This window comes from Diachasmimorpha longicaudata, chromosome 6, assembly GCF_034640455.1.
Source record: "Diachasmimorpha longicaudata isolate KC_UGA_2023 chromosome 6, iyDiaLong2, whole genome shotgun sequence".
NCBI classification, from domain to species: Eukaryota; Metazoa; Arthropoda; class Insecta; order Hymenoptera; family Braconidae; genus Diachasmimorpha; species Diachasmimorpha longicaudata.
Genome location: NC_087230.1, coordinates 7,205,093 through 7,227,445, shown reverse-complemented (window position 1 = coordinate 7,227,445; position 22,353 = coordinate 7,205,093). Strand labels below are relative to the sequence as shown.

General features: G+C 40.4%; 3 protein-coding genes and 1 long non-coding RNA gene across 10 annotated transcripts; 2 read left to right on the top strand and 2 right to left on the bottom strand.

Moving 5' to 3' along the window:
- Positions 1 to 181: 181 nt before the first annotated feature.
- Positions 182 to 5,060, top strand: LOC135163331 (protein scarlet-like). The gene is made up of 9 exons (XM_064122687.1): positions 182 to 747; positions 1,344 to 1,564; positions 1,831 to 2,014; positions 2,197 to 2,588; positions 2,996 to 3,572; positions 3,820 to 3,955; positions 4,029 to 4,134; positions 4,203 to 4,303; positions 4,546 to 5,060. Exons 1-9 carry the CDS (start codon positions 724 to 726, stop codon positions 4,725 to 4,727), a joined length of 1,923 nt encoding a protein of 640 aa, XP_063978757.1. The 5' UTR covers positions 182 to 723; the 3' UTR covers positions 4,728 to 5,060.
- Positions 4,853 to 7,840, bottom strand: LOC135163963 (protein scarlet-like). The gene is made up of 8 exons (XM_064123868.1): positions 7,576 to 7,840; positions 7,340 to 7,520; positions 6,858 to 7,056; positions 6,614 to 6,803; positions 6,340 to 6,546; positions 5,916 to 6,024; positions 5,615 to 5,836; positions 4,853 to 5,377 (listed from the first exon to the last, which is right to left on the bottom strand). Exons 1-8 carry the CDS (start codon positions 7,812 to 7,814, stop codon positions 4,853 to 4,855), a joined length of 1,872 nt encoding a protein of 623 aa, XP_063979938.1. The 5' UTR covers positions 7,815 to 7,840.
- Positions 7,841 to 8,074: 234 nt separating this feature from the next.
- Rab32 lies at positions 8,075 to 21,681 on the bottom strand. 7 transcript variants are annotated; one of them, XM_064123562.1, is made up of 6 exons: positions 13,743 to 14,556; positions 12,744 to 13,301; positions 11,718 to 12,277; positions 9,981 to 10,209; positions 9,467 to 9,792; positions 8,075 to 9,322 (listed from the first exon to the last, which is right to left on the bottom strand). In XM_064123562.1, exons 1-6 carry the CDS (start codon positions 14,095 to 14,097, stop codon positions 9,209 to 9,211), a joined length of 2,142 nt encoding a protein of 713 aa, XP_063979632.1. In that variant the 5' UTR covers positions 14,098 to 14,556; the 3' UTR covers positions 8,075 to 9,208. The 7 variants fall into 7 exon arrangements, with proteins under 7 accessions (XP_063979632.1, XP_063979638.1, XP_063979633.1 ...); XM_064123568.1 differs by lacking the exons at positions 11,718 to 12,277; positions 12,744 to 13,301; positions 13,743 to 14,556 and adding an exon at positions 21,373 to 21,681; XM_064123563.1 differs by lacking the exons at positions 11,718 to 12,277; positions 12,744 to 13,301; positions 13,743 to 14,556 and adding an exon at positions 19,327 to 19,554.
- LOC135163779 (uncharacterized) lies at positions 15,046 to 19,501 on the top strand. The gene is made up of 6 exons (XR_010299187.1): positions 15,046 to 15,629; positions 15,715 to 16,435; positions 16,788 to 17,117; positions 17,178 to 17,316; positions 18,651 to 18,986; positions 19,383 to 19,501. It is a non-coding gene; the product is annotated as an uncharacterized LOC135163779 (long non-coding RNA).
- Positions 21,682 to 22,353: the final 672 nt, after the last annotated feature.

Genomic DNA, 22,353 nt, shown 5'->3' with positions numbered 1-22,353 from the left:
GACTAGTTCCTTAATTAATAATTGATCGATAGCAGTGGAAAATAGTCTTATGAATAATGAATTAGTTTTATTTATTTTCGTTACCAGGCGGACGCGAAGCGGTTCAGTTCATTGGGGAAATTGCAATTATTTAATGACCAAGAATGTGGTGGAAGGGAAATTGGGAAAAAATTTAATCTCGAAATTTTTGAAGAACTGACCTGAGAAGTTTAGCGTGCATCAATTTATCTGAGTTTCGATGGATTTATGACTTTTTTTTCACCAGGTGTCATCGCAGGGAATTGGATCCGCCACCGTTCAGCCCCGTCGAAGTGTCTTCGTGGGAGCTGAACACTTTTCCCCCGTTAAGCCCACCATGAGTATCTCGTGCATTGAGAACAAAACCTGCTCTCAGTTACCCCAACGTAACCGTATCGGCCGGAGTTGGCGGTCTTCCGACAGCCCCCCTATGGGATTTTCAAAATTGTCTTCATTTTTTTGCGAGACTTTCGCGGTCCTCAGGTTCTCCACGCTAATCCGGCGAGATCGGTTCCAGTTATCTAATTATCACTGTTAATTAGTGCTCGGTGAATCATCCCCGGGGTCTTTTCATGACTCCTTCAATAGCAGTTATTGTTCTTTCGAAACACCTTTTATTCATTGGATTACTCCATCAGGGGAATATAATCCGGTCTCCCCTCGCGAGTATTTTTGCGCAATGAGTGAGTGAGTGGACGTGAAGCCATGTTATTCTTCGGCACCGTCAAGGTAAGTACATGTACACTCATAAAAATGTCTAATATTTGAAACATATTTAGAAAAAAAATCAACAAAATCCCTCGCGGAAAAAGAATTACGTTTCGAGAGAAAATCTTAACCGAAACCGAAATGATACGAATCATCATACAAATTCCACGATTTATTCCGTAATTTTTCTCTAATGACTGGTCCCTTTATGAAATAGAATATAGCAAATATGTTGGCAAATTAAATTTTAGTTACCCCAAAATTCAGGAATAAAAAATGCATTTCAAAACATCCCACACAATTGGAAGCTTTAATTAAATCAGACCGTTCTCGTGGCAGAAATAATTAATCATTCCGCCGCAATCATAAATCTCCAGGCAATCACACAGATAAAATCCAGCTTTGCATAATCCCCCTCTCCTACCCCCTCTCCCTCTCCCAAAGAATAGATGCAGACTTACCGCGAAATACTCCGCCGACAGCAGTCATACCGAATGGCACAAACACATTCTCGTTATTGTGGTTTCCTCTCCCACCTCTCCATCCTGTCTGCCCTCGGAGTAATTTCCAAGCGTCCAATTCCATCGATAGGGGCTAATAGATTGTACTCGTTCAAGATGAAGTCTCAGCCGAGAAGGAGCTTCAACGAGACCGCACTCTGTTCGCCAAGAAATCTCTCCCTGACATGGAGAAATATATCGTATACGGTTACGAGGAGGAAGAACGGAGGATATATCATGGATTTAGTGAGGGGTAGACACATGGAGGACGTCCAACTGCTGCATGGAGTCAGTGGTGTTGTTAAATCGGGGACTCTCATGGCGATATTAGGACCGAGGTATTTTTTCATGTCGTGATAAAGATTGAATTGTTGGGGCAGCAGCAATTTGTTGAAATTTGTTTCCAGGGGATGATCCCCGGAATTAACGAGGGGTCAGACATGTATTAAAAAAATTCCTTTTGAATAATGATAACTGATGAAGATAAGAGGTATTTTGGCGGGAAATCAGGGAATCCTGGGGCTTTGTTCAAAGAAAAAATGTTGATGACGTGAAATGAAGAGATGATTTTTTCTCTGTCTATTTTCCTCTGGGAACTTTCCAGTGGAGCTGGAAAAACCACCCTGCTGGCGACTATTAGTCGACGACTGAAAGGAGAAGCCAGTGGCGAAGTCCTTCTAAATGACAAACCCGTTGACAATCACCTGATGGCGAGAATATCGGGTTTCGTTCCGCAAGAGGATTTATCGGTGGAGACTCTCACAGTCCAGGAGCACATGGAGTTCATGGTACAGAACCATTTTCAACATGGACCAAAAATACGCTCTATTATCCAGATAAAAAGTTTACTAGTAAATTCCCCTATCAAAATTAATTGATAATTTGATTAATTGGTAAAACAACGAGTAAATTAAATCGCTCAATCTCTATAAAAAAAATAATTCACGATAGTTTCGAATATATTCTTCAGGCTCGAATGAGGATGGACCGTAGATTTCGAACGCCCTCACGTCACCAGAGAATCGAAAATCTTCTGAGCGATCTCGGCCTCACCGAGTCAAGACTCTCGAAACTATTAACCCTCTCCGGTGGTGAACGTAAACGAGTTTCCCTGGCTGTTCAACTTCTCACCGAACCCAGCATATTATTCTGCGACGAACCGACGACTGGCCTCGATAGTTACTCGGCACTGGTGGTGGTGAGAACCCTTCGAGATGTTGCAGCACGAGGAAGAGTAGTTGTTTGCTCGTTACACCAACCCGCCTCAGGACTCCTCGAATTATTCCACGAGGTCCTTCTCCTCGCCTCCGGCAAAGTTGCCTTTCAGGGAAGCTCAATGGACGCCACATCATTCTTCGCAAGGTAAACGAAATCGAATCCTCAGCTGATTATAACAACACAGAAAAAAGAAGTTTTCAGTTTCCACCGGATGTCAAGAGAAAATGTCATCGAAAATATTGCTAGAATATCCTTTTTATAAATTACTTGCGTAAACTGCACCGATTCCTCAATAAACAATCTTCAATTTTAATTATAAAAAATGTTTGTCGACAAAAAAAAATTATTTTAAAACTGTCTGATCATGGGTGTCATTATCCCCTGCAACTAAGTGATAATTTTTTTTAAGATCAGACTCTTTTCTGAGAATATAAAAATGAAGAGAAATTCTAAACTTCTCGAATCTGTGCTGAATATCAATTTTTTAAAAATCACTCTCTTTTCCAAAAAAGTAAACTTTTTATGTGTTCGTCCCCTCGTCGACCATTCAGTCTGGGCCTCCATTGTCCCCCAACTTTCAACAACGCCGAGTTCTTCGTCTCCCAGTTATCATTGACCCGAGGTAGCGAAGCCGAAAGCACGAAGAAGGTTAATTGGATCTGCGAGGAATTCAAGGGCTCCGAGTACGGTAAGCGAATCAAAAGAGCCATCGACAGGTCGTCCAACGGCGATCCCGACGACTGGGCACCCCACCCAGTTTTTGCCGAGGGTGTACAGCCAGTCAGTGATTTCAAGAAAATTCGAGCTCTGACCCAGCTTGAGTGGTTGACTTGGAGGAGTTACGTTGATTACCGAAGAAATTGGAGTGTCATTCTCCTCAGATTTTTCCTGTACATGTGTATAGGTGTTCTTCTGGCAACACCTTACATCGACGTAGCCGAGAACATCGATCAGAACGGAATACAAAATATGCAGGGTCTCATGTATCTTGTCGTTACCGAGACTGCATTTACATTCAATTATGCTGTCTTCTATACATTTCCCAAGGAACTTCCACTACTGTTGAGGGACATGGCCAGCGGGCTCTATTACCCAGCTCCCTATTATCTCAGCAAAATTGCTGTTCTGGTAATATTATTTTCATTATTCTCCACTGGATGTCCGTGAATAATGAGAACAAAATTTGTTGTTCTAAAAATTTATATTTTCTGATACATTTGAGAATTGTTAATGGAGTTTGACGTAGCAAATGGAGTTGAAAAAATTCCCAATTATATTTTTTATTACAAGTAGTTATGTAATTTACTTACATGTCACATCACTGATTTTGTTAGTCCTGTTGTATTAATTAATTTCTCCCTGATGAATTATCCAGGTGCCCGGGTCAATCATTCAGCCATTTCTCTATGCCGCCCTGATTTACAGCATAGCCGGTCTCAAAGGCGGTGTCGTTGGCTTCATATACTTCGCAATACCCGTTGTACTGTGCGCCACATCAGCATCAGCTCTCGGTCAGTAATTGACAAGTCACTGGAAATTGATAAATTGTAGTTGAGGATAAGTTTTAATTGCTCTTGTTAACAGGTTGTCTCATGTCTGCCTCCTTCAAATCAATCGATACAGCTTCACTGCTATCGGTGCCCATCGATTTTCTCATGTTAATTTTCAGTGGAATTTATCTTCATCTGGGGTGAGTTTCGAAGTTGATAGGGGCAAATTGTGGGGATAGGGAGGTTTAATGTTTTATTGGCATTGCAGAAACTTACCCCCGAGGATCTCTTGGCTCAAGTACATCTCGCAGTTTTATTATAGCACTGAGGCGGTGTCGTTGACTCAGTGGAGGGAATATGATCACATAAGTTTGTATCAACGATATTATGATTTTTAGGGATGAAATTTCATGAAACTTTACAGAAATATTGAGCATTAAATTTTTTTCAAGTTTAAGTTTTAGGTGAAAAAAAAGTTGAGGGAATATATCTTCACGTAACAATTTATAAAAAATATCTGTGAGCCCATAATTTATGTTCTTCATTTTTGTTAAATATAAATTTTTCTGTACGAGTATTTCATCTTGGAATTAATTTTTCTTTTGTTAAAGATTGTCCACCAGATCCTGAGGAGCCCTGCATATCCTCGGGCGATGGAGTCCTCGAGAAATACGGATTTGTCGCTGGTAATTATTCCATGGACCTGGTGGGCCTCGTTGCAATATTCACACTGGGACATTTCGCTGGCTTCCTGGCCATTCGTTATCGAAGCACGAAGGAGCCCGTTTACTGATAAGAAGATTTTTTTACTCATGAATTCTCTTTATATTTTCCTCCATCAACAGAAAGGATTTAAAAAAATAAATTAAACCGACATTGAAGAGTTTGTTAAGACCAAAGATTTTATTTTTTTTGTTATTAATACAAAGCCTGTAGAATTCTCCTTTTGAACACCCCCAAGAACCCGATAAAAAACATTCCCCCAGTGAGTGCCAACACCCCCCCGGCATTAGTCCACAATCCCTCCTGGCTGTAGCCATACTCGGCCAGGACCTCCGCCCCCGACACAACACAAGGCAAATGTTTCATGTCACATCCGATCCCAGCAACTCTCGACCAGTGAATAATCGCCATCATCTCGTGTGAATAATGAAAAATGGACAGATACTTGAGCCAACCACTTATCCACGAGAGAGTTCTCAGATTATAAAAAACCCCAGCCATGAGCATCGTGAGTAAATCGATGGGTGCCATGATGGAAACAGCAAGATTGACCCCCTCAGTATGACAGGCCATCATAATTCCGTAAGCCAATGCGCACACACCGCAGGCAGTTGTTACGAGAAAATACTCGAGGAAAATCAAAAAGACTCCATCGTCGTATCTCAAGATCAGCATAATTAATATCGTGAGGAATAAAGACTTCATCATGACTTTGGGCACCTGACAAGAGCCAACAGACAAAAAATTGTTTCGTTCATTGCTTTAAATTTATGTCTCCCAAAAAAATTAAATTTCTGTTTCAAAAATCCAATCGCTTATCTTTATAATTTTTCTGGAATGAAATTCTGATAGAAATTGATTATTATAAATTCGATCAAATTCAATAAATATCGATTAATTTTTTTTCCAGGTTCTCTAATTATTTTTTTTGTAAGGTTTTCTATGTGGTTTTCTTACCCAACAAAATACCATCGCCAGGTAATAGGCGGATGGACTGTAGAATTTCCTCTCTCTCAGGTAAATTGGAATCTCCGACTGCACTTCATACAATACTGTATATGCGGATGAATACACGAGCTCTGTGCCTGTCATATAGAGCATTCCCATCGCATCTCTCACGCCAGATTGCCTCTCAGTGTCAATTCCAATGTAAAAAATTCCAATCAGTGCAATAGAGATCTATCGCCGGATAAAAATGAAAATAATCCAATTAAATGGTGTTCTTTAATGATAAGAGAGTTGAGATGAATCGACTCACAGCGTAATAGAAGAATGCAATCAATTCTTTCATTATGGCTCTTATGTTCGCGAGGTAATATCTCCATGCGAGCCAATTAAACTGGACGAACCATTGTGCTGACGATTTTCTGGAAATCGTGGTTTTTTTTACTTGAGTTATCCGAGATAATGAGGCAATGAATCTCATAAAATTTCATGACCCCATCACTGGGCTGTTTTAATTATCCATATGAGGAGGAGGACTTGAAGATTCTGTACGTAATTTATTTAATTGATATTTTTTCAATAAATAGTCAATAGTCAAAAGTGACTGATCTCCATTCACGACTTCACGACTGTATTTTTTTAACTATATCATAGCACAACCGAATATCTAAATTCGTCGAAGTGAATAATTAAATTATAATAGAACGGAAATTGAAAATTGCATTTAAACTGCTTACTCATGATTATCAATCTTAAACCCCACTGGGCCTCCCCCAATTTTCTCTGCAAAATCAGAGAAAGGCGAAAGTCTGTAGGAATCACAAATTCTCTCAGCCTCGTTCCTGTCGAGATCACGAGCCTCGATATCCTCTGAACGCGGTGCTGATAAAATCTTGATGTAATATTCAGCCTCGTCGAATCCATGGGGACAGTTATATCCTTCACTTCATCAGTAAAAGTAAATCGATATTAAATTAAGGAGGATATTGACAGAGCTTCTAACACACTTGCCTCTGGAAAAAGGTTCTGGCATTCGCCAGACTCCCAAAGAAAGCCGTTCGTCCCTCAGCCAAGAATACGACGTCACTAAATAAATTATAGAGGGCTATTCCCGGCTGATGGATCGAGCACAGGACAATGCTGTTACGTGTGGCGATTTTAATCGATTGAATAACGCGCAATGCCGAGTACGAGTCCAATCCTGGAGGTATTGGGATTAGTGTTTCATTTGGTGAATAATTTGGGGTGGACTCACCTGTCGTTGGCTCATCGAGAAAGAGAATTCTGGGTTTGGTGATCATCTCCGCGGCTATCGAGACTCTTTTTCGCTGGCCACTGGAGATATTGGATATTAAAACATCACGACAGTTTGACAGATCTAGGTCCTCAATAATTCCGAGAGCTAGGAGACTCCTGTCCCTGGCCGACGTGCACTTATCGAGCTTCAACGCGCACTACCGTTCAAATGAAATTTTCAAGCGATTTTTTCAACACCTGAAGTTATCATGAATTTTCTAGCAGTGGAGGACATTGGGAGGTATTCGTACAGAAAATACGCGGAGAGAAAATTTGAAGAGAGATCATCGAAAAAAATACAGATTTAATGAGGTAAACTAATTAATTTTTGGCGAAAGGAAATTTCTACTTCCGGTATTAAACTCCCAATTATAGAGCACCTCATGCTGATCTATTATTCACCCTCTGAATCCCCGAAATAAACCAATCAGAACAACATACAGCGAATGATATGTATTCAGCAGTCGTCAGCATGACAGGCAGTGGATCAAGCTGTGGAACGAAACCCGCTACCTTTGACATGTCATCCTTGGATAATTCAACTCCATTGAGATGAATCGATCCGGCCACTGGCTCGTTGAGTCTCGCGAGAGTAGCGAGTAGAGTAGTTTTGCCAGCTCCACTGCACACAATTACTTATTAACATTTCAATCCCCCAGTCTGAAAATTACTCTCACCTGGGGCCCATGATAGCGACCAATTGGCCGGTCTCAGCGAATCCGGAGTTGTCTCTCAGCGTTAGTTTTGTCGAAACTTTGTTGTTCATTGAAAAATAATTCAAAAATTTGAACTCTCTCGCGGTTGTGATTTTAACCGATAAATTGTCCCACGAGAGAAGTAATTTACTACTTGCAGTGTTGTCGAAGGGATTCACCCCGTAAACGTCAGACGCCCAAAGGTGCTCACAATCGTTCATTGCAAATCAGTGTCTTCTGCACTATCAACTTGTCAACTTTCTTCTGGCCTGGAAATTCTATATCTCCTGCAACCGCAATTATCTCGTATTTGCATAGCTTATCAAGTGCACATATTCCACTTTTACGGAAGTCTGATTTTTACGGAGCATCTCGTCAACGACCGCAAACTCTTCACCAAACAATTAACCATAAATAAGGCAAATAAATCACACGATAAATGTTGCTAGTGGGGAGGGAAAACGGAATGAGAAAACCACAATAACAATCGAGCATAATTTAATGGCGTCTTCATTTATTACATCGAACAAAACTGGAATAATTTTATGGTGAACAGAGAAAGAATTCAAGATACTGTATGTTGCTAAAAATTGCAGCTATTTCAGAATGGTCGCCTCGTGAGTCGTAAAGTGTGATTACAATGTTATATAAAAGTGTAAATATCTTAATTAAACGGAGAGTAAGGGAAAGCATTGCTACGACCCACCGAGAGCGACGGAAGATTTGTTGATCTTGAATTTTTTAGTTATTTACAAGATTAGCAGATCACTCAGGTTTCGAATGAACCTGAAGTGATGCCTTTATATATTAGTTTTCTTTACAGTTCGTTTGCGAGTGTATACATATATATCTTCGTAATAGTCTTCTCTCAATTGTATGTATAAAATTTTATCATGAAACAACAACTGACCGTCGATTTTGCGAATTTTATTATTCCCCTTGAATGGAAAAATTGAATTTCGTGTTTGTAGCGATTGTTTCAAAATTAATTCTGAATTTTTGATGACGAATGTCGCCAAAAAATGTCAATAGAAACGTCACTTGATAAAATTTACCAATAAATATGCCGAAAATTCTTTGTCGAAAAATTCTTCAAACTATGTAATAATAATTCGTCGTATTTTCCCCATTAAAAATTCATTAAAAACCTACGGAATGATAGAGCTGAAAGTAAATTCAATGTTTTTGAAAAATGATATTATGAACGAATGGCACTGAGGCCGCGCTAAAAGCGACATTCAAGGTAAACACCAACTTCCATGAAGAAAAAACTCCCCCAACGTAATTGAATTGCCGTTGAAGTTAACAGGTGAAGGTCCGGGAAACGGGGGAATAATTAGGCAAATGGAATGGCGTAAAATATAATCTCCGAGAGTCTTTTGCTCTCTCCATCTCTCCTATCATTCTCCTTAAATAAGTTTACGTGGCAAATGGACATTAACTAGAAATATCGAAACCCCATTGGTCAGGCTAGCATTATTGCACGTCACAAGATGATAATTAATGTAAATACGTAATTGTCACACGAATTCTAGGTGATCAACGCGATGACAGTCACTCGCGTGCTCTCGTTGTACTCCAAATTGGGCGGATGATTGCGGTTAATTAGACTTTGTCAGCAGGCGCAGGATTTCTTTGAACTCGTTGGTGATTGGTTTAGGGCGAAACGTTCACCGTCCGCTTGGTCTTGGGTACCATTACCTTTCATTATTTGGTCGTTTTGGAGTATCTGAAATTATGAAGCCACAGATGTATTCACCGGTTTTTTCAATTTTATTTTATTCCTTTCTCCGTAATTTTTTTCACCACAAAAATGTCTTCTCCCACCTAATCAATAAATTATCGTCGTTGAATAATCAATACCCCGACTTACTTTATTCACAAGAAATCGCGCGGCTTCTTCGATATTAATATTCTCCTTCGCCGATGTCTCAAACCATCCAGCGAAGCCCTTCTCCTTGCAATAGTCATCCATTTTCCCCGGTGAATTGACTAATCCCTCTTTCTGCTGATCACACTTATTAGCGAGAAGAACACATGGAATTGGTGAGCCATCGGGAAGTTGCACTTTAGAGTCAAGATCCTGTTTCCACTTGACCACAGCTTCAAGAGTTGCACTTCTCGTCACGTCGAAGACGATAAAAGCACCAACGGCTTCTTTGTAGTAAACTCTCGTCATGTTTCCGAATCTCTCTTGTCCTGAATTGTCATGAAGAGAAAGAAAATGACTATTAGTTAAATTTTTGGAGGAGAAATCTCAGCAAATTAATTTTATCAAGAGCTGTTATGTACAGAACAGTCTGTAGGCTTTCAAAGACAAACATCGATGAAATAAATTGTCATCCTCGCTTATTATTTATACTTTATCAACCTTGTTTACAACTGACCTGCGATATCCCATAGCTGTAGCCTGATAATAGTGTGTGGATCCCAATTCAATACTTTCAGCGCAAAATCAACGCCAATGGTAGCACGATAATGTTGTGAAAAGAACTGATGAACGTATCTCTTGATGATCGATGTTTTACCAGCTCCCAATTCTCCAATAACAAGTATTTTATACAAATGCTCTCTCTTCTCACCAACGCCCGCACTCGGTGCGCTATTGTGCGTAGACTGCAAAATAAAAATTAACCAGAAATTGTTAAACAATACATTAACGAAGACAATACCACTGACATTAATCATTCAACCGCGTGTCACGTGATGCACAACAAACATTATCTTATCTCGTTGAGGATCCGGCGAACCGCAGAATTGAGTGGAATCGGTAAACGTATTATTCATCGAATTTTTGCAGTGAAAAACCGCAATTACTCGCGTCGCAAACATAAACACACATCTGATGTCACGAATTAATTAGAGACTTCGCGTCAAACAGATCAATTTCAAATCAGTGAGATGAATAATTGAGGATTTGGGACTACAGACCAGGCACCATTTCCAAGACTTTGGTCGAACTGTCCATTTCGTGAGCTCTTGGAACCTTAGTGTCTGCCAAAACTTCAAGTCCATCTCCATATTGAATACACGAGTAACAGTAAACACCCGAAAACAAAAGTTTTACCCCCACGTGAAGACAGGTGATATTTGTTTTTCAACAGCTGGAATGCACTCTTCCAAATGACAATTTTCTTGAAAACCCCCAAAGGATCTTCACGGACAGTCTGACGCGCAAGATTGTCAGCAGTGACTCGGACAATGAGGCGAAACGCAAAGCACTGGTCTTCCCGTTGTGACTCCCTCCACCTCTTCTCCAACAGTATGACAATACAGTCAATGATATCTCGGTCTGAGTACCACACGGGAGAGAGAGGTTTTGGGGTGAAGTGTTAGTGACGGAAAGTTTCTCCCGAGGGAAACAATTCGCAAAAAGTCAGCCCCCCCCCTTTCCCCCGCCCCTCCTGGTGTACGACTTCATCTTCGTGAACGGAAACAATGTGAGGGTAAACAGGCACGCAAAAGCCATCCAACGAGTTGCAAAGTTCGTTTTTTTTTCATACTTTTTTCTGTTGTTTTTATGCTTTTTTTTTTCATCCTCAATGCAAAACGACAAGGGGAGGCTGAGAAGCCACGGGTGGTAACCCGAAACTCTGGACGAGAACCGCAAAGTGCAACTATATCGATCCGCATCATAGAATTACGTGCGAACTCGAGTGTTTCTTAGGGTTTTTAAATTCTGGGGGGATATCATGTCGAAGGTATTTTTTTCGAAAAGTTGGGAAAGCAATTCCCAGGGAAAATTTCATCGTCTTGAAATTTGCAGCAGTCCATTCCAAAATATAATTAAATAAAAAACGTAATTAGATCGCAATAAAAATGGTCTCAAATATTCAGTCAAAGGAAAGTTCGGAAATTTACAAACATCAATTTAGAAAAAATGTGATGTCTCAATGTCAATCGTCCAACACATAATGAGGAGAATATAAGATTGATTACGTAATCACTGTGGATTGAAGTAATTTTAGAAGATATCTCGTTGTAATGTCCCCCGAGACTCCCTCAATCCAGCTCAATTTACGTAATCAACAATAATAAGACATTTATGTCAACGACTCCACTGGTAGACGAGAGCCCCTTTATTATTATTCGTTGAATTATATTTTCACCGAAGTAATTCTCACCCCACTTTCAACGCTGAGTGTCCTGGGGACATCAGCCGTTGTTTCACCAGTGAGCGCCATGTTAGGGGGCTCAATTTCCTCCTGATCCTCAATCCCCTCCAGATAATCCTCGGACTCCTCGTCGAAATCACCGTCGACGGTCGAGTAAATATCGAAGGTGCGTACACTGATGTGTTTGGATGGTCGCCTGCTCCCAAAATTATCAGGAAAAGGATCGTCCTCACTTCGGATGTCCTCGGGGGTGGGAGATCCCCGTATGCCGACGATTGTGTCCCGTGAGTTTTCCCGCGATGGAATTCCCTCGGAGCTTGCGAAGAACTTGCGCTGAAATATCGCCCTCTTCTCCTCGAGCAGCGACAGCTTTCGCCGGAGTTCAACGGGCGGTGTCACCGGTGGTGTCCGCAGCGACGACTCTGATCCAGCTTTCACGGCTAGTTTGAGCTTCTTCGATGATCCACCGAGGTCAACTGAACTGTCAGACCATTTGGAGCGAGCGTAGGGAAGGGTTGACACTACTTGCCTGCCGGAGGGCTCCGGGCGACGATCTTCTCTCTTGAAATCTGGAAGAAATACCGGGGTAAATTGCATAAAATTCCAGGAAAATAAAAATAATATAATCCTCGATTTTTATGGGTCGGAATGTAAAAAATTGTGAGATTCAATTTTTAAAAGATATTTCAATTATTAGTTTGTAATCTTGCCCTCGAAAAAAATTTAAAACCTAAAGAGAAAAACATTTTCAAAAGTAATTAATTCTACTCAATTCCAGGGACATGTCATAGATTATTGGTACACTAGAAACTAACGAATGAATTTCAAGATGTTAAATAAAATCATTTCCAAAATCCCTGAACATCAATCTCTCACTTTTCAAAATTTCACAATTGCGAATTCCTAAAAGTAGATAATACATTATAAGAGATTATATGTTATATAATATGAGAGATAATAAGCGGAAAATTAGTGACATGTCCCTGAAACAAAAAAATTAAAAAACATCTGACAAAGCCCAGTGGGCCTTCTTACCTGGACTTTGTTTATGCTCCTGTGAGAAACTGGTCCTGATGGTGACCGAGGGTGACTTGCGCTGTACAACGGTGACAGTGCTGACTGTTTTCTCGAGTTTATCTGGTTTCTGTCGACGTTTAGCATCGTCTCCCCGTCGTTCGGTGCCAGCACCCGCTCCCTCCTCCCTATCTTGCCCCCACGTTGTACCTGGGTTACGCCTCTCTGACGTCGGTGTCGCTGCAGGAGTTGTTCTCTTCTCCCTACCCTTCGGTCTCTCCTCGTCCACCCGACTCGCGTGTCCACTTTTTTTGATAGATTTTACTGGACTCTCGGGGTAACTGGGCGACTCCTGGGAGGACTGGCTCTGCGAACGGCTGCTGTCACCGCCCTCGGGTGTCTGACGTATCTCTTGATCGCTCGAGCCGAGGCGAAATTTGCTCAGGCTCAGCTTGCGAACAAGCGAACCGGACTTCTTCTTCTTCATCATCTTCGTGACTGGTGGTGATGGACTCTGGTGGGCTGGCGGCGTTGGAGAGTATCTCGCCTCCAGTGGTGCACCTGTTCTTCTGTTTGGCTCTGCGAGAAGCCACCGTAACAATGAGTTAGCGCCCTGGATACAGTCTCTACTGGGGCTTCTAATGATTTTTAAAGTAGGTCGAGAACGAGACGAGATTATTGGGAACAACGGAAGATTTTTGTAACCTCGTCGGGAGCTGGTTATTTCCCCTGATTAATTAGGATCGGACTCAAGAAATTCGGAGAAACTCCTGCCGATTCAAGAAATGAATAAATTCATTTTTGAAAAAAAATTAAACTTCTGGATTTCCCAGAAAATTGAGACTGAAAAAAATTGAACCAGGAACTCAACTATTCACATTCCTGGCACCTGTGGTGTACGAAAAAAATATATTTCGAAAAAAAAAACCCAAAGATTTCTTGAATTGGCTGAACCTCATTTGAAAAATCATTAATTTGGAGGGAAAAATATTTTTTTAATAAATTTTCCCATTCGGGCACCTTTGGACAAGTTCTCAGCAATCTCCAGTTCCGCGGAAGACTGTGCCTCCAACTCCTTGCTCTTCTTCTTCCCCTTGAAGAACCCGCTATCTCTTCGGAAGGTGGTCTTCAAGCTCCCAAACCTCTTCTTCTTCTTTTCCCCCTGATTCACAGTTCCCTCAGCGGTGCCATCGCCAGTTGCTTCGGTCTCCAAAGTCCTCCCGATGGTATCCAAACTCAAGCTGGAATCAGCAGCCGTGTGATACTCCCCAGAAGTGCTGTTATTCCTCAGCCTCCTGGCCTCCTCGAACTCCACCCGTCCGATCACCGTATCCGGTGAGCTACCGCCCTCATTCTCATCCTCTCTGTCCACCATAATTCCCCTCCAATACGCGTATTCAAATGTACGGCTTCAACTCCACGGGCTGAAGACCCTGAAGAGCCGCAACGCCAACGGATTAACTGAACTTCAATATCTCGATAATTACGAAATTTCACTTCACTCACTTCTTCATATTTTACATCACTCCGAGTAAATAAAAATAAACAATCGTCGACAATTAATTCAGGATAATTAGCAATTAACTTCGAACAATCATCGACTGAATTATTCGCACGAATTGTTGACAGAAAAAAAAATGAAAATTCATGAAAAGACAATCACGTTATTTTCGAGACACTTAAGTTGCAAGTTTCGCGAAGTGTCAACCACTAACGTTGAAAAATGTATCCTCACTGGGGCAACTGATTGCCCCCCTCCACAGTAAAGACCTTGGAACCACCTCCCTCGCATTAATTACCCGAAGAAGGTACGATTAAAACCCAGTAATCGTCCGAATTCAAAGGTACTTCGGAGCTCGTGGCCCTCTGCATCAAACTAATCATCATAATTTCGTGAAACAGTCATGCAGATGACGGATGTGCCCCTCACTCGTGACACCAACCAATTGTTTACATTTTGAGACAATGAGGAGGTGGGAAATTGCGAGTGGGGTGATGCCCCACCCGATTTCCTCCGGTGCATGTGGCCTTCTATTCCGGTGAAACAGGGCACGTCGTCTACGTCGCCCTTCCCCCGTTGGACATATGATCCTCGGGTGGTGGCACACATCGCGGAATTAAATAAGACGTTATTTTATTTTATTTCTGCAATAGCACTTCTGAATGAACTGAAAATTCTACTAAATTTTGGCTGTTTTTTAATAGGAAATTAACAATTCTGTTTTTTTCATGTCCAACTGTGAATTTTTTTATTACAGAATTTATTGTAATCTCAAAAATAATCACTGACGGAATGATGCCAATAATTTTCCTGTCAATTAAGGCACTTTCCCATAAATAACAGTTTTTATTGACTCAACGGAATTTTAATGAAACCACGAGATAGCGAAGGCAAAAAATTTTTTTTATGTTGTTATTGGATAATACTGGAATGTAGAGCATCCTTCGTAAGTTGTACGCAAAAGGTGGGCAATTAACCGAGCGCCTCAGTGATAAGAGCATTCGGGTCGTGAAAAATTGTGCATAAACCGGCTACCTCCCTGTCGACTGTCGGCTATTGTGACGTAATAACTGGAGTGGAAAGACCCGTCAATTAATCAAAAGGATGAGCTGGCCCTTCGGCGAAGGTCGTATCATTACCGCGATTTTTTATTAATTTTCGGCGGAGTCTTAATCTTAATTGGAAGCTAGTGATTGCGTGAGTGTGGTGATTGCGGTGAAACAGGCGGTTCGGGATTGTCACGGAATTTATCACTGCGGTGATTATTTAATATCTAGTGAAACAATTGGCCGATTGTCCAGCGAATTTATGGATCGGATTTGCGTAATTTGCGATAAGAAATTCTTTTCCAGAATTTTTTATAGTAAACAAGGAGAAGAAATCGGAAACGTTCAGCGAATTCTCAGGTTCATCGCCGCATAAAATACAAATTCATCATAATTCTTCAGCAGTGGTTGTCCTCAGAATGAGAAACTTCAAATTGTGTTTCAGAATTTTTTGTTTCGAAAGAAAAGTTCTCGGGAACCTCCGACCCTCCGCCAAAATCTCGCGATGTAAAATCCAATTCTTCCATTCGAAGAATCGAGTTAACAAAGGAGAGAAGGTAAAACTGTTCAACAGAGCGTTTCCAACTACTTCACAACTTTCGAACGGTCACAAACTCGATTGCATCGACTAGACTTGGGCCAGTGCAACGACAAAAGCCCTAGTGAGCCATGAATCCCACCGGAGCATCCTTTCAACCCAATTAATCCGCTGACCAACCATATCAAATTCAATTAAAAATTGTAACTTGTCGGGGACAAAAGCAGTGTAACACCTAAAATATATCACATAATAGAAAAAAATATTCAATGATTTTTTACTGATGAATCGGAAAATCCAAGAAGACGTTCAAATAAAAATGAAATTTAATCTGTCATAAGTATCTTCAGTTCATGCGGTTTGAATTGAATTTAATGCGACCCTTTGTCAAATTACAACTGAATTGTTCCCACAATTTAGCCTTTGTTATTGCCAATCATTCACCAACAACATTGAATTGAGGAAATAGTTCGTGAGTTCATGGCAAAGACAGAGATTTCCGGATGCGATAACTCTGCTATTTTCAGATAATGTGACGCACTTTACGTGCACTTTGAGGGAAATTCTGAAGTGGAACGAGAATGGCAAAGGGCAGACCTATGTGATCTTACACTGTCACCGCTCTCAGGTATTCATGGGGTTGCAGCCTCACAAATCCCTCGTGAGGGTTTAAATATTTAATTGCCTCGGCCGGCTCAATCCAAGTGCATTCGTTTTATTGGCTTCAAAAAAATTGATGATTCTCCAGTCCTTTATACCGAACCACTAAATTCTACAGAACTTTTCAATCCGTATTTCAATGTCCTATCGCACTTCACTAGAGACCTTTTTTCCTCTCAAAACAATTTTTTTCACTGCGCAAAAATGATTCAATAAATTTTCTGAAAACTCAATTCTACTACCTTTTTCCTGGCGACTTCCTGCTTAATATTTTCACTGAAGTTCATATTAAAATCGGTATAAAGATTATTATTATTTAGCAACTGCGGCGGGGGCTCCATCGGAGGTGGATAAGCCTTCTTCTTGTGCCTCAACCTCCTGTCAGTCCTGTCCTGTCGCGTCCTCAGCACGAGCATCACATTCCTCTCCAGATCCAACATGATGCACTATTCACTCTCCTTTTTTCTCGGCTGTCGCCGGAGACTTTTACTGTCAATCGGTGTACCGTTAAAAAAATACTAGCCACCGATTTGCGACGCAGATGAATTCATGGTGACAGATCAAGAAGCCAGAGTGGACCCAAGAGGGCAAAGTATCCGCATTTATTGGTCCAGCGTTATCGTCGTCACTTTGTTATCATTGCCGATGCTGTGAGTAAAAAAGGTAGGCGCCACATACATTTGCCGATTTGATTTATGACACTGTTTCAGCGCGTGGCCCTCGTAATAATGTGACCACACGGCCGACATTTGCTTTCCGGATTTATTGGCGCTACGGCGGGAACATCTGATCGTTCGTCCTGATCAATCGACACCAATCGACGAGTAATTGCAGGTGAACAAGACCATGGTAATTATTTCGGGTTTATCGGCATACTTGTCACAGAATTTATCAAGTTCACTCAAGGGTTCAATCGTAATGAACGTAACGGGTTACACGAAAAAAAAAAACTTAACAATTACTTTATCTGTCAGTCAAAAAAATATTCGGTAAAAATTGCAGAAGAATTTCCAGAAAAAGTAGGAAATATTCAGTGAAAAAATGCGTAACTGACGCAGATTACGGAACAGACACGTAATTTTTAATAATTTTTTTCTCCTTTGTAATGTTACTTGATATCGAATTCAAAGTCACATCGAAAATTTAGACGACGCAGTGACGGAAGTGTCAAGAAATTTCTGAGAGCCCATCGGAGATTTCAGTCAAACATGTTTAATAATGTATACTATGCCTGAATAATGTATGCGGTTATTTCCATAATAAAAATCGAAGTAATAGCGCATATAGTTCCCGAGAAATTGGACCCTCTGTAATATCGAGATGCTCTCCGTGAGGGATGAAGGACGGCGGGAATATCGATTTCGGAAAGTTTATATCGCGGTAATGAACAACACGGGATAACGGCACCGCGAGGATCGAAAGCGCGGTCGGCGTGTAATGCATGATGCAATTCAAATAAATAAACGAGTGCATATTGGGTTTAAGGATCTAAATCCCGGGCTGAGTGAAGATTCGCGGAGAAAATGGAATGGTAATAACAATAAAATGACGTTTCGCTCTAGAAAACTTTGAGAATACCAACGGGAAAATTCGTTTCACTCTTCATTTTTCACTATTTTTTTTTACGCACATATGAGCCTTCCGTTTTATTGTTTATGATCCTTACGAATTCGTATACTCAGTTAAAGGTTCAACAGTCGCACTCACTCTGTTTACGTTTGCAAACTAAAATTATTTTCCAAATGATAAACTGGAAATTTTTCAAATTTTTTTTTTCTATAAATTTGTTTTCAGTCATGCAACAGTGTTGACAATCTCACCAATTAGCTCAAATCAATTACTCGTTCCTCTAAAAATATTCATCTCTAGTATATTCTATCAAGCGACGAGTGACGAAATCTTTCGCAAATTCCTGAAGATAAAGTAATCCACTCGATAAGAAATGTTTTCATCACTCGTGGCATTGACGACTGTCTCTAACTTTCACGTATCGTGATTACTTGAGTCCGAATGATAAGACGATGAGGATCGTGATGGTCAGTGGAACTAGACGCAAAGTTCACTCCAGGTCGAGGGAAGATAAGAATTCGACGCCAAGTTCCGACCTGAAGTGGAAGTGTTTCCGCCCTTTCACCTATTTTCCCCCATTTTTTTATTTAGTTTGTGTTCTTATCTATTTTTAGAGATACCATTTGCATCACCATGACGAGTCCCCAAGAGCGCTTTGACGATCGGAGTAATTGATTCCCTTTCACGGAGACAATAGAAACTCGATCACTGTCACTGACAATGATACGAACCAACTGATGTCACGTATGTCAATATTCATATGTAGGTGCACTCAGGCAACAGGTGGCCGACAAGCCGGGGTGAACTGATCCCCGGACACTTGAGATTTGCCGAGCACATATATTTTGTCATCGAGATCATATCATTACGATCGTGCAGCTATTAATATTCTCCGGGAACGAAAAGAGAGCTCGAGGTGTTACTCGAAGTTTCGATTTGGAAGACGAGTGGTGAGAGACTTTATCACGATTATATTTTTTTAATCAATGAATATCCAATTATTTTTTTATTTCGCTTTCCCAATACTGTCAGTTGAATCCTCAATATTATATATTTAAATATCAAATAATATCAACTTAATTCAACTCAAATAATATTAATTTACATATCAATCGTAATTTAAATTCAAATTACGATTGAATTATTCATGAATTAACTCGAAAATTTTAGGAAATTTGGACTTTCTACTCTAGAAACTAATTAATAATTATTTAATTTGATTTTTGAGTGACGAAATACATGAAAATATCTTGAGAATCGAACGTTATGATAGTTTTGAATATTTTCTACCTGCGATTTGAAGAGCGATTTTCTCATTCTGCTGTGTTTACCGAGGGCCAATACAGAAACTGTCGAGCGATATCCGGTGGGAACTATTATAGAACCGAGAAAGAGAGGATTCCTGAAAGGTCTCGTGACAATCGTTGATCCGGAAAAATATGTTTTCTTGATTGATTCGTATCGCTCTTCTGAATTCGTCCAGACGTCATAGTTCTGGGGCATTCGGATTACCCGGAGGATTGAACTAAGCGTCTTATTTTCGTTAATGTTTGACGCGAAGAATATTTTTATCAACAGAAATAAAAAGTTAAATAAGAATACTATTTTCCAAAAACCTTGATGAATGTGGAAAAATAGGAAATGGAAAATCGGTTGGAATTTCCGGGAAATTCGGAAAATTTCAGTCACAATTCATCAATATTTCCTGTACCCGGAGTCATTCAGTGGCCTCTCCGCCTCATTCAGAAGTCAATAAATCATCGGCTTATCCACTACTACCCCCACCCATCCAATGACTACTTCCACATAATGAAATTAAACCCCTGCGCGTCAATAAACCACATACGTCCTCGCTAGTCATATCCTTCTACCTGAGTCGAGAATTTTAGAAAAAATTATCCCACCTTCGAGGCATATTGACTAGTGACAAGGTGAGATCCAGTGGTCGAGTCGTGCTACCCTCGTTCCCTCGGATGTCAATCAGAAGTGGAAATGATAAAAGTCCGAATATGGGGCAGTGGTCACTGAGATTTATCGATCTGATTCCACGAGAAATAAATTTTTCTTGTCGTTCTTTACCACAAGGGAGACCAACTATTCATTATTCGTGACACAACGACTGCGTACAAGAGTTTTTTTTAATGGCAGTTGTTCTCCTCTTCCTTAATAAGATTTGCGGTTTGTCGGAGGGAGACTGACGACGTAGAGAGACGGAAACACTCGAGCAGAGACATAATTATAATTACCGGGAGGATTAGGTCGATTGCGAGAGCGAGTGAAATCAAAACTCTTTTTTGTAATGGAGTCTTTTGACTTTTTCATCGTGTCAATGAGTCATTGGATTCATCGTGGAAGGTTTTTCTCATGGAAAGGAGATTCTTCTCTGTTGGTGATGAGTTTAACCGGAAAGAGCGTTCTTAATTGGGGGAAAAAATCTCGTTGGGTAACTGGAAAAAATATTCTGTTGCTGCAGAGAATTTTTCGATCCTTTTTTTTTAAATTAATTTAAAAAACGGAAGCGACTCGCTTTGTGAAAATACGGAAGTGACATGACGAGTGTAAATAGTGGAGTATCATTGACCATTGTTCGAGAAATGACTGCGAGACATAACAATTGATATGAATCACCTAGTTTAAAAAATAAATAATAAATAACAAAAAAAACATGATTCAGAAAACAAAACGTTATTGCAAATTTTGAGAATCGAAATGTTTCATAAATAGTGTCGTTCTTGCTCTTTATTTTTTTTTGCTTTACTAAACAAATGCGAATGGTCAAGGAGATAATTTTATTCGCATTTTTGTTCGTGGGACAAAATTATTTCCCTCAAATGAGAAAATCATTGTCCTTCATAAAACGCTACTTCCGAAGGTAGCAGTTGTAACACCTGTAATCTACTTCGATCAATTTGGATTAGATAAAAAAATGCGTAATAGAGGCTATCACTCGCTGTATCGACAGCGCAAAAACAAAATTCTCCCATAACTTGTGCATTAAAAAAGATAAAACAAAGTCTCCTTATATCTTCCTGCATTTGCATATTTTTTCTTCCATCTGACGCACAAAAAACTCGTTTGAATTGAAATTCTCCGTCTTTCCACCTCTCCTTATCGCTCACCTCTGTTTACACAGATAAAACTTCTCGAAATTTCCTCGATAGGCAGTCGTTTTGCCCTACAATTGTTCACGAATTGTGGAAAATAGTTTGAAAACCGGAATAAAACTTGATAATGCGAATGGCTTTCAAAAGCATCCCGCCAAACATTCCGGCACAAGTACCGCACGAGATAAGACAACAAAAAATTCATTAATGAATTAATGTAATAATTACTCACCATTTGATGATGTTAGGCACCTTGGTGAGATGGCAGTTGTTCGGAGAAAAATTAGAAAATTGTAAAAAAAATCTTGAAACACGTTTTCACTGTTTTTAGTGCAACTTTCTCAGCCCCCACTGTACTCTTCTTCACCACAGCTGAGGCCTTCCAGCCATCTTGCACGTACAACAAATTGTGGAATACAGTGCGCCGGCGTTTCGTGGCGTTCCCGTCGGTAATTACGTAAGGTTCACTCGGATTTTGTACTTACAACTTTCTCTCTTCTTCTGTTGCCTTGGAGCTACCATTCAATATCCCGTTCTTGTGACGCTACTTGTCAGAACTGCGCCGTCTTCACTGGGAGATATCGGCTGGGCCGCTATTGTCACAAATCGAACTTTCGGTCATTTTCCCGGGCGACGAGGGGGGGCACCACTTCCCGGAAGGACGAGGATTCTCGTCCTGTTGACGCGCCAGATATTCAGGATTTTTTTTACACGAATCGAGGGAATTCATGGGAAATCCCAATGAATTCTCGGGGATATTTTATTCATTTTATTTTTTCGGGGAATTTTCACTTTCTCTGAGGGAAAAATATTTCACAGGAGCAATCAATAGACATTCAAACATCAATGCACGTTAAATCGTTCGCATGATTTATTTCGGGAATAGAGAACGCGGGGGATTTAATTTACAAATAAATTTCTGTAGAATATTATCATTCAGTTAGTTGCGCGGAAAAACTGCGAAATGTCGGAATAAAAGGAGTGGAATAGAAATAAAATTATGGAGGGAATCGACCGAATTGGGGTTTAGTTTCGATGAGTAGGTAAAGACGGCTGGAATCAGACTAGTTATGGATTTCACTGAACTTTCGAACGGATTACCCAGGGGTGAACAATCGTGAGAGCCATGGAGGTCAACTCCGAAGGTGAAGGGAAAGATGGAAAGTGAGTGAGAGAGTACAACATGCACGATTGAGTTGAGCATTGAGCATTT

Bases quoted from the DNA above. Each gene is read 5' to 3' on its own strand.
- LOC135163963 (XM_064123868.1), bottom strand. From the start codon at position 7,814: ATGAACGATTGTGAGCACCTTTGGGCGTCTGACGTTTACGGGGTGAAT. The intron at 7,057-7,339 runs GTATGTTGTTCT...TTTGAACGGTAG, and splicing joins CTGAATACATATCATTCGCT to TGCGCGTTGAAGCTCGATAA. The intron at 5,837-5,915 runs GTGAGTCGATTC...ATCCGGCGATAG, and splicing joins TTGCATTCTTCTATTACGCT to ATCTCTATTGCACTGATTGG.
- Rab32 (XM_064123562.1), bottom strand. From the start codon at position 14,097: ATGGTGGACAGAGAGGATGAGAATGAGGGCGGTAGCTCACCGGATACG. The intron at 13,302-13,742 runs GTGCCCGAATGG...GGCTTCTCGCAG, and splicing joins TGCTGAGAACTTGTCCAAAG to AGCCAAACAGAAGAACAGGT. The intron at 12,278-12,743 runs GTAAGAAGGCCC...TATTTCTTCCAG, and splicing joins GGAGCATAAACAAAGTCCAG to ATTTCAAGAGAGAAGATCGT.
- LOC135163331 (XM_064122687.1), top strand. From the start codon at position 724: ATGTTATTCTTCGGCACCGTCAAG. The intron at 2,015-2,196 runs GTACAGAACCAT...TATATTCTTCAG, and splicing joins AGGAGCACATGGAGTTCATG to GCTCGAATGAGGATGGACCG. The intron at 3,573-3,819 runs GTAATATTATTT...TGAATTATCCAG, and splicing joins TCAGCAAAATTGCTGTTCTG to GTGCCCGGGTCAATCATTCA.